A 10764-nucleotide genomic window follows, 5' to 3' on the forward strand; every position below is an offset into this window, starting at 1 on the left:
TTAATCATGTCCACTTGCAAGACAGGCTAGATTACGGACTGTACAAGCATTAAGTCTTGTTCTGCTACCTGCACAGGTATGCCATCCACATACTGAAACAAAACCATCCTTTCTTTGGATTTACTCCGCATCATTCTTGAAGACTGAGTTAGTCTGAATCGGAGCTTCTATAAGAAGATTTGCGCTTTTTCTTCTTCTTTCTCTTCTTTTTGTCTTTCTTTTTTTTCTTACGTTTTTCTTGTGAACTGTCACTGCTGTCGCTGCTTTCTTCAGATGTTGAATCCTCAAGCAGTTTTTTCAACTGCTCAATCCTTAAAAAAAAAAAAATAAATGACAAAATACACACAGTCAGTATATTGTCTAACTCAGTGGTCCCCAACCCCCAGGCCGCGGACCGGTACTGGTCCGTGGATCAAATGGTACCGGGCCGCCCAAGGAACATTAAATTATTTCCATTTTATTTACTGTGGTGTATTTCTCTAGGGTTTGTCCGACTTTCCAGGACGAGAGGTTAACTGGGAGCTGAGAGACGTCACCTAAAGCCGCACCAATACCGCGCATGCGCAAAATATCGTGATATCGGGGCGGTTTTAGGTGACGTCTGGAGCTGAGCGGCTGCAAGCGGCAGTGGCGTTGTAGCTTTGGTAAAGAGAAGGTGTGTATCGCTCTTCTCTCTGTTCACCGGTACTTTCTCATGTTTAACAGTGCTTGGTGTACGTATATATTGTGTTTGCTCAAATTTAACCCACAAATTAGCAGAAATGAGTACTAAACAGACGTCGTTAGAAAGTTTCCTTGGGAAAAAGAAAAGGCCCAGTGAAGAGACAGAAGAAGGGCCTTCAACATCAAAGAAACATGTAACTTTTAACAGACAATACCATGATTCCTACTTGAAATATGGATTTAGCGGCACAGGTGATTCCAATCTAAAATATAAACAATCAACGTCCCCCCCTCAGTGGGCCGCGGTAAAATGATCAAACGTTGACCGGTCCGCGGCGATAAAAAGGTTGGGGAGCACTGGTCTAACTGATCAGAGTAAAATAGCTACAGAAGCCTTTGGCACCTTCACTTGGCACACTCCTCTGCTAACGCAGGTTTGGGGTATTCTTTTTTTACGTCACTGAATGCTGCTCTAGATTACGGATCTAAACACCACAATGTACATAGACACATAAGCTGGCCATACACTGCTCTAAATGTTCTTGTTCAACCCGCAGGCTGAGCAAAAAAAAAAAAATAGAGCAGATTCCTCCATCATTGCTATAAGTGCGTTGATCGAGGAATCCCTGGTGTTCCTTTTTGTATTCTGACAGTGGCCATCGGCCTGCCAGAATACCCAAACAGGGCCAGCAGCTCATTGGCAGTTGGCTCTGGTCATATGAAGATTTTCCAACCGGCTCCTTCGATCAGCAAGCCGAAATTCGCATAGTGTATGGCCACCCATAGGCTGTTATAGGGCTGCATTCACCAGGGTGTTCTGGCAATCCCAGGTGTGCTGGTTCAGATGTGGCCACTGTACCCTTTCACGAAAATGACAGTGGCTGCATCTGTTAGCAGCAGTCCGCATGTAATTGTACATGATATGATTACATGCAGTTTTGGATTGATGATTGTCCCTGGACACATCTATCCTGTGTCCAGCAACAATCATCTTTCCCAAACCACATGTAATCTTACCATGTAGAATTACATGCAGACTGCCACTGCCACAGGTTCTTGCCACAGAAATGCCAGAATATCCAGCCTAGCCTAAGAGGCATTCAAAATAAAAAGCAGCAGTATGGATCTAAACATGTGAATGCTGCTGCATGAATTACGCTAGTGTTAGAGATTAGGTAAAGTTAGTATAAATGTTAAGTGAATGGTTAGTGTTTAGTGAGCAATAAGGGTTCAGATAGAAGCCATGTTAGGCTCTACTTTATTTACAGAAATACTTTTGTTACGTGCAGACTGTGGTGTGTGGTGCCATACATTTAGAATGGCATTTACAACAGCACACCCAATGAAAAACCAGAGATGGTGCAAGTGCATCCACACTGCAGGGCACATGCTGTGCATTGTGAAGAACTGCATTAATCAAAGTTGTAAGGATAATGTATTGTCTGTTGTGGTGTGTTGGTAGCCTATTCTATATAAATGGCCTGTCTTAACACAACACACATTAGCCTATGCGGTAGGGCTGAGGGTGTGCTGAAGGAATACGAGAATGTGTCCATTATGTTGGTACTAGTGCAATTTCAGACTCCCACTTGAAGTATGCATAGCTAAAAACTTTTGTTTTCCTCCTTTTGGACATAGTAGATAAGTGCTTGAATCATTCATTCAGTTTACATTTGCGTGGTCTGCATCCCATTAGGGTGAACATTTCTCTTCATTTCCTGTCCCAGAAAAGCACAAGGACGCGAGAAGAAATCTCTGAAAAACAGGGGAATCTCTTCTTCGACAGCTGTCCCCATTGGCAGAGTTTCTCTCACTACTTGTTGTTAGGACAACTTAAACATTTTGCATTTCCCCTTATATTCTGTTTCAGTGACAGTGGTCACCAAAGTAAACAAAGACAAAAATACAAAAACGTGACAGTGGTTCAAAGCCCTCATTACTCTATCCAAGTGTTTGCTATACATAAATTTAAGTTGTTAGTCGCATATTCATATCACATATATATTTTCAGACCACATAACATATCAGACTATACAGCTGTGCAGAAGTTTTAAAAGAAAACAAGCGGCAGCTTCCCCTCTGTACATTTAGCTATGCTTGCCCAAAGTAGGGCTAAATGTAGATAACTACCCGCCCGGCGCCCAGAAATGCATGTCCCGGCCATCGGAAGATAGGCATTCCACACCTCTGCTGCCCCTTTACTCCCTGCTGCCCCAAGGCCGGGCCTTGGTTGGCCTTGTGGGAAATCCAGCCCTGCCAGTATTCTATTATATTAATGACTGGCATGCTATCTTTACCTCATTTGTTTTTCTTGGGTTTCCTTTTCCTTTATTAAGCCATACATTGGGTCTTCATGAGCCTGCAGAAGATAAGTATACCGACTTAGCATTCCAGTTAAAAACAAACAAAAACAAATGACACTATATACATGCATGTTAATAAAAGGAGGTGCTCTTAAAAAGCAAATGAAACGTGATTGAAATGACATTAATATTGGTTAATAAAAACATTTTAACCATACAATGCATGGCCCCCCAAAAAAGTCACGTTGAAGCACACAGGCCTTGTCCTGTCCTTCCCCGCTGCCCCCCCTTCCTCATTCTCACATTTGCTGGCAATTCAGCAGCTCCCCCTCCACATTACGTGGTGTGCAAACGCGCGTTCAGACTTTTTTCTTTTTGCCGAGTTTGCCACACATAAGAGATGGCACCACAAGCATGACGCACATTTTGAACACGTTGCATGCGCATTACACACAACTCGAAGGTGTGAATGGGAATTCACAGACACTGCCGTCAAAGAATAGACCTTCTGGCACAATGTTTGTAAACAATGTTTAGACTCGGGAATTAGAGATAAAAAGGTAAGATTACCGTTAATTTTGTATTCACTCTTTTCCATTCATCTGCAGATCAAAAGGCCGACCTTTGATCTACAGTAAAGTAACCTGACGTTTTTTTTTAAAAGTTGTTTTTTCTTATTTTAAATAGAATTTATTATATTATTTATTAATCCTTTAAGTTTATTCTTTATCAGCCCTAATTATCTTAGTCTTCCCCCAAGATATTTGTCTTCTTTTATTATATTATTCCAACTATTCATTTTTAAACAATCTTTTGGTTTAAAATATGCTTTTTTTTAGTTTTATTGTGAATTTTGTCTATGGATTACATAAAAAATAAAATAATTACTAAACAACAGCCTTGATTGTCCTAAAAATTATATACGTATTACTTAGCTGTCCTAAGTAATGGCAAAGGATTTCCAGAACAAACAGGCCCATAGCGGAAATATCAAAATTGCTCTGGTCCGTAGGGATTATAAAGGTTTGAATGCTGAAGTGGCTAAATGGGGGTGAGAACCAGCCTTGATAGCACAGATTTCTCATGTAATTTACATCCAATGTCACATGGATCCAACTACTGAATTTAAATAAAACTAAATGCTGAATTTAACTGCACCAAAACATGTGTAAAGGATCTAATGTAAACAAGGCACTGAAAGTTCTTCGAACACCTAAATACTGAGAGGGGAGTTTATCAAAACTGGAGCAGACAAAATCTGGAGCAGTTGCCCATAGTAACCAATCAGCTTCTAGCTTTACTGAGAAAACTGAAGAGAGAAACCAATTGGCTACTATGGGCAGCTGCCCCAGTTTTGATAAATTCTCCCCTGAATGTTTACAAAATGTTACCAAAAATGTGCCTCGGCTTCCTATTCTTACCTCGATTACTTCTCCCATGTCCCCAATCTGCCTATTTCTCAAAACCTTAAGAGATATCTGCTGCTAAAAGAACATTAACTGCTACTTCAGCTGCATAGAAGTAGGGCTGCAACAACTAATCAACATAATCGATTATAATTGATTATTGAAAAAGTTGTCAACTTTTTCAATAATCGATTAATCGGCTAGCATGTCAATGCCTAGCTCGTCATCTCTGCCTTTATATTCTTTTCCCATCATTTCCCCATATAATGTAAACTCCTTAGGCACCATATAAATAAAACTTGAAGAAAAGGCCGTGTTTAAATAACTTGGTGAGAACAACTCAAGTCTTACAACTCTGAACTGCTCAATCTTCTGATTGCCTTTTATGAAGTAGGGACACTCTCGATCACCAGTTCGGTGCCCATACTGCTTACATCTCCAACCTACAAGGAAGGGAAGACTACATTAAAACCCGTGCACACAAAACTGCTATAAAAAAAAAGGTAGAGCTATGCAGACTTGGAATTAACTTGCGGATTATGATGTTACAAACCGGTTCCACACCGCCATAAAAGATCACTGCTGACAAAAGATTTAGAGAGGTCCGGTCGCCAGCTTAAAACATTTTTAGGTAAAAAGCACAGAACATTTTAATTGCTAATTTGCAGGGTTTTTTTTCTTGACAAAAAACATTTTTATTCACTTGCAACATACCCTTGGCCTTGCTGGAACATTGGACTTCTCAAGAAGAGTCAATCCTCCCCTCTCTCCTTGCATGCGCATAGTCCTCTCCTTTTCTGGGAGCAGGTAATTACTCTCTCTCTCTCTCTCTCTCTGCTGGCCAAGCCACTTTCACTTTACTCCATTTATAACCCTTTTATATAGCTGCTGGGGAGGAGCAAAGGGTAAAACTACAGAATGGCAGGTGGCTGACATCGGAACCCTGATAGCGGCAGCCAGCAGCAGTCTTATGTCTTTGTTTGTCTACAAAATGCACATATATTCTTATAGAAAGATTTATGTTGAAAAGAATGGTCTGGCGACAGGGTCTCTAAGTGCGTGCCACATGGAAGCACTTTCTACACTACAAGACTGTGCTGCCATTTTCTTTCTTATTGGGGAGGGGGTCATGTTTAATAAATAAGTAATAGATAAGTAACAGCAAAACAAAAAAACGTGTTCAAATTACCAAAATGTCAAATTACCAACTGTCGGCTGACAGTCCAGTCTTTAAACACTTTAACAACAGCTGCTCTTGAACATTTAACGAATTCTGCCGTTTTGCTGATACTCGCTCCATGGCTCTGAGAGCCAACAATCATCCCACGTTCAAAGGCTGTTAAATCGCGTTGTTTACCCATATCTTCAGACAAAAATCACCTCTACTGTCGTGGTAAACAACCTGCTTCCCTATTTATAATGGTCTGGCCCTCTAGCAACTTTAGCGCGAAATTATAGCCAATTTGCCTACAAACGTAAGGTGGTCATAATCTGGCCACTCAGTGTACACACAAGTGCAGTGACGTCACCACACTTGTAGTCCATTTATATTTCTTCACTACCCTGTAACTAAAATTGGCCATACACCTATAGATTATCTGCAGATTTTCTATAGTCAGATGCCAAAAAGTTGCACCCATGGAGGAATCTCCCACTGGACCAAGCTTCAGTATCTTTGCTAGTCGGCCCCGCTGGCTGCCAAAATACCTGAACAATCTGATTGGATGCAGGCATTGTTCAGGTATATTGAGAGCAAGCAGGGCCGGCTAGCAAGATACTGAAGCTTGGCCCAGTGGGAGATTGCTCCATCCACACAGTTTAGGGTAGATGGGAGGAATCTGTTGCACTTTTTCCCTCTGTCCATAGAAAATCTGCAGGTGTATGACTAGCTTTAAAGTCCATACCTTGGGATGGACAGGTACTGGGAGGAAGAGTCTGCAGGTGCCAGAGCATTGCACCTGTGATCCACTGATCGCGGTTGCAATGCTTTACAGGCTCCATTGCAAAAAAACATAATCAATCCACATTTTTTTCTTTTATGAATACGTGTGCATTTATTAATATATATACAGGGCTCGAAAAATCCACTCGTCCACTCGTCTGTGACGAGAGGACAGTGGAGCCCGACGAGCAGCTTCCTGGCCGGCCGTTGTAATTACACGGCCGGCCGGAATAAAAATGAAAGAATCATAGAAAAATAAAAAAGCAAAATAAAAAATAAAAAACATTTTTAGGTCCCCACCCCCCACATACACACGTAGATATGCGTCAGGTGCGCCTACGTGCGAAAACGCACATGATACATATCGCCGCGAACGTCGGAGTGAGAGCAATAATTCTAGAGCCATTAATCACTGATAACACTAAACTGATGAGCAGTAAAAGCATTTTAATCGTCGCGTATGGGCGTTTTTTTGCGTTTTTGCGGGCGCACGCAATTTTAAGGCTTGACATGTTTGGTGTCTATTTACCCAACGTGACCCAGATTTTTATGTTTTACTAAAAATATGGGTAAGAATAAATGTTTTATAACATAGGGAAACGTTTTTTTTTTTTTTTACATTTATGGTACTTTTTTCATTATATAGTTAAAAAAAATAACCCCCCGTGGGGTCACAAAAGAAAGCTCTATCTGTCCCCAAATTTTTTTTACATATATTGCAAGGCTATAGTCAGGTCATGCTGACTGGTGAAATTTTTGACTGACTGGTGAGACACCGCCAAATTTTTCAAGCCCTGTAATATATATATATAACAAATTAAGATATATGGAAGTATAAAATGATATAAATAATCAACCCATTTACTGTGGCACAAGCCCCACTACCGAACTCATCTGCTGTGTCTCACGTGACCTCCTTTGTTCTTCACTATGAAACATCCAAAAGCCAAGCCACCAACAGCCAGGCCGTTGATCATTGGATTGCAAATCATTGAAAAAGTAGCTCTGCTGCAGCAATAAAGAGAAAAACTGTCCTTGAGCAAATTCTCAGGATCACATGTAGGTGGATAAATATAAAAGTGCAGAGGGAAAACCCTAAAAACAAATAATACCAAGTATTACCCCATAACTTACACTGCATAACTTTCACTTCTTTGCCCAATGGCATCCACAGACCCTTTGTAGGAGCATGTGCCAGGAAATCTCTAGCATGTTCATTGCCTGGTAAGTCTGGTATACAGTCTTCTGGTTTAGGTTCATCCTCCTAGATAAAATGAAAACCAGAAATGTGATCTTGCCATTTATAAGTAAATACGGAAGAAAGGCACCTATTGCAATATATATTTTGGATCACAAGTTGTACCTTTGAAACCTTAGTGACGGTCAGGCTGTAAAAAAAATCCAGCTAAACGTTTCTTGCAATAGAAGAGGTATTGTACTGAACTCTCTGGTGGCCTATGTCTACTACCTTCCTTTAGAATCTTAAGCATTTGACACTTCTGGGAGCGTCAGATGCCCGTGTCCTCCACTGCAAACTACAGGACACAGTGATGTAGAGGCCAGGAGGATGGAACCACAGCACATGGTGGGGGACACAAGCATTCAATACCTCTGGAAATGTTGATCGCTAAAAATTCTGACAGAGCCTGCAGCAAAGGTAGGAGACATGGGACAACTGAAAGGAGAGTAGAATACCTCTTCTATTGCAGAAAGGCTTCAGCTGAATTTGTTTAGAACCTGACACGGTCACTTTAAAATACAAAATCTAGCTCAAACTTTTTTTTTTTTACCTTTTTGGAAGAGAAGCAGTTGGTCTTTATATACTAGTTCCAAAACAGGAAAGGAACCCTTTGGAATTTCCTTGAATCTGTATATACTGCTTGTAAAATATAATTTCATCAGATCATTGTAGTCTCTAGCTGACATTGGCTTATCTAGGTTTTTGTGGTGTGGACTTTCCACATCTGGTCTCTGGAGGTCAACTTTAAGAAAGGCCACTACTGATCTGAGCACTATTCTGTACCCTGAACGGTTCCACATTAGGATATTAATGCCATTTAGGTAATATATACAGTTTAGTGAATGAACTTGGTATGTGGAATAAATAAATACACATGACCAGCTATTAATATCTTGTACAAAACTAGTTTATTTGAATCATTAGGAAATAAATATTTTCTATATATTTAGAAAGCATCACCTACTAGAGTGTGCAGACTGACACAATCCTTAAAAGCTTTAGACACAAGATTTACCTGTAACTGAAACAATTATAATGCAGTTTGATGCCCATCGTGATATTATAGAGACCTTAATAGGTATGAATAAACCGGAAATGTAATCTAATTTTCATAACTATAAGTCTTAATTAACAAACAATATTTTACTCTGTGATATCCCTATTGTACAAAAATCAAGGTCAGTGATGGAAAAGGCAAATAAGCCTCTAACCTATGGGCTTCTAATGATTTCTAATGAGTGGGTGTACCACAGAGATAAGTGTTAAGGGCATGCCGTACAATTCTTGGGTGATAAAGAAGCCCAGTTGTGTTTTAGTTCAGGTCTCTTGCTGCCATGAACCAACAATCTGATGGCACAAAGAAATCCAGGGTTACATTAATTCAGATGAGGTGCAGGAGAACTGTAGATACCACAACTTGCCCAGTAGCTTGACAGTTTCCTTTCCATACTAAAATATCTGACCTGCATGTTTAAATTAATTACTTACCCCCAAAAAAAGATATTCTGGAACAGATTCAGATTATATGAAGAACATCTGTATATAGAATACATGCCTGACTGTACTGTGTGTGGGCTACACGAGTCATCAATACAACAGATTATAACAATACCTTAATTAATCCCGGCGGAGGCTTCTCATAGCTAAAAAAAATAAAAAAAACAATGGAAATTATGTTTTTGAAATATACTAAAGACATGTAACCAAATACACGAATAATGCATAGATATTATCAAATACAAGATTCTTCTAGGTTTTAGAGCAGAGTTTGCTGAACCTGTCCTAAGGTCTAACACTTCACTGCAAATCATCTGCATTGCTGAGATACAAGTGTCTCTACCTGTGAAAATGTGGAGTTATCTGCAACATATGCACTACTGGTAGGACTTGCATTGGAAACAAATGTATCAAAGAAACTGGAGCTACAATATCTGCACCAGAGTTTCTGGGTCACCTGCCACTGCAAGAAGATATCAATTTTGCCTGGAAAATATATCATTTGTTTCCCAATTCAGCAATACAGGAAGACTAAAGACTCCAATGCAGGGAAGCAAAGCCGGATCTTGCAGAGATCACTACAACAGGTTCCATAAGAGCTTTAGGAAGCGAGCAAGCCATCATTCAACTAAATGGGCATAGTATAGATAGCTTTTCCTATTAAAAGTAATAGGGAAATCTGCATTGTACAGAAGAATAAGGATTGACGAACAATTGTTCTACGTTTGGAGTAAATTTAGATAGTAAATAGTAAATATAGTAAATAGATAGTAAATATTTAGGTCTCCCTTTCGTATGCCCAATTTTGTTTTATCTTTGATAACCCAAAAATGTAAACAGTCCGGATTACTCATGTTCAGGCCAGACATGTCATGCTGGTAGTATCTTCTCCCTTTTTAATATCATATCATTTACATGTTCCAAGACATGTCTCCTAAACTGTCAAATTGTTTTAACTGCATATCATTTTGGGCCACTAACACTTTGATTTAAAAAATGTGTGCCCACATCATTCTGCATGCATAAAGTTGAAAACCCTCTTTTAGGCCCCATTCACACCAGATGTGTTGTGTTGTAATCCATTTTATAACAAATGCTAACACAAGGGCACCAAAAAATACATAAAAAAAAAAAAATATATGGGTGAGAATGGGACCAGTTCACACCACTGTGATCCACTGCAGTTCGATGAAAAAAGTAGACCATGCTCTGCTTTTTTTCAGCGCAACCTAATGAAACAAAATCGGATGCAATCGCAATGCAAAATAGATGTTGGCCCACTCAGGACATGTTAAATGAAATAAAGATTAGCAAAAAGGAAAAAAATAAATACGCAAAGCGGCAGTACGATGGGATACCTCTTGTAATCGTGTGCTACAATTACATGTGTCTAAGAATCAATCACTATCCCTAGACGCATTGATTGTGCATCCAGAATAGTGATTGATTCTTAGCCACATGTAATTGTAGCACATACAATGACATGCTGTGTGCCATCGTTCTGCCGCTTTCAAATGCAGCTGCCGTCACCCGATCATTAACTTGAATGGGTAACAGCTGCTGCTTGTAAACAGAAGATTTTGAATTCCTGCTGTCTAAAACAGGATTTCCCTCACTTTGTGATATCCCCTTACATCTTGTTGTGCCTACAGGACATGGGGTTTAAGGAAATGTGCCCAATGGCACTACAATGACAAATTAATTATCTATATA

General features: G+C 39.8%; 1 protein-coding gene across 1 annotated transcript in view; it reads right to left on the reverse strand.

Moving 5' to 3' along the window:
• Nucleotides 1-10764, reverse strand: part of RP9 (retinitis pigmentosa 9 (autosomal dominant)) — an 11567-nt gene continuing 803 nt past the window's right edge. The window contains exons 2-6 of the mRNA XM_018571367.1: nt 9167-9197; nt 7449-7578; nt 4724-4815; nt 2961-3022; nt 1-311 (exon numbers count right to left, since the gene is read on the reverse strand). Coding sequence (XP_018426869.1) covers nt 149-311; nt 2961-3022; nt 4724-4815; nt 7449-7578; nt 9167-9197 — 478 coding nt within the window. The 3' untranslated portion in view covers nt 1-148. The remainder of the gene's footprint in view (nt 312-2960; nt 3023-4723; nt 4816-7448; nt 7579-9166; nt 9198-10764) is intronic.

The sequence above is a fragment of the Nanorana parkeri genome, unplaced genomic scaffold (assembly GCF_000935625.1).
Source record: "Nanorana parkeri isolate BGI_ZX_2015 unplaced genomic scaffold, ASM93562v1 scaffold41, whole genome shotgun sequence".
Lineage (NCBI taxonomy): Eukaryota > Metazoa > Chordata > Amphibia > Anura > Dicroglossidae > Nanorana > Nanorana parkeri.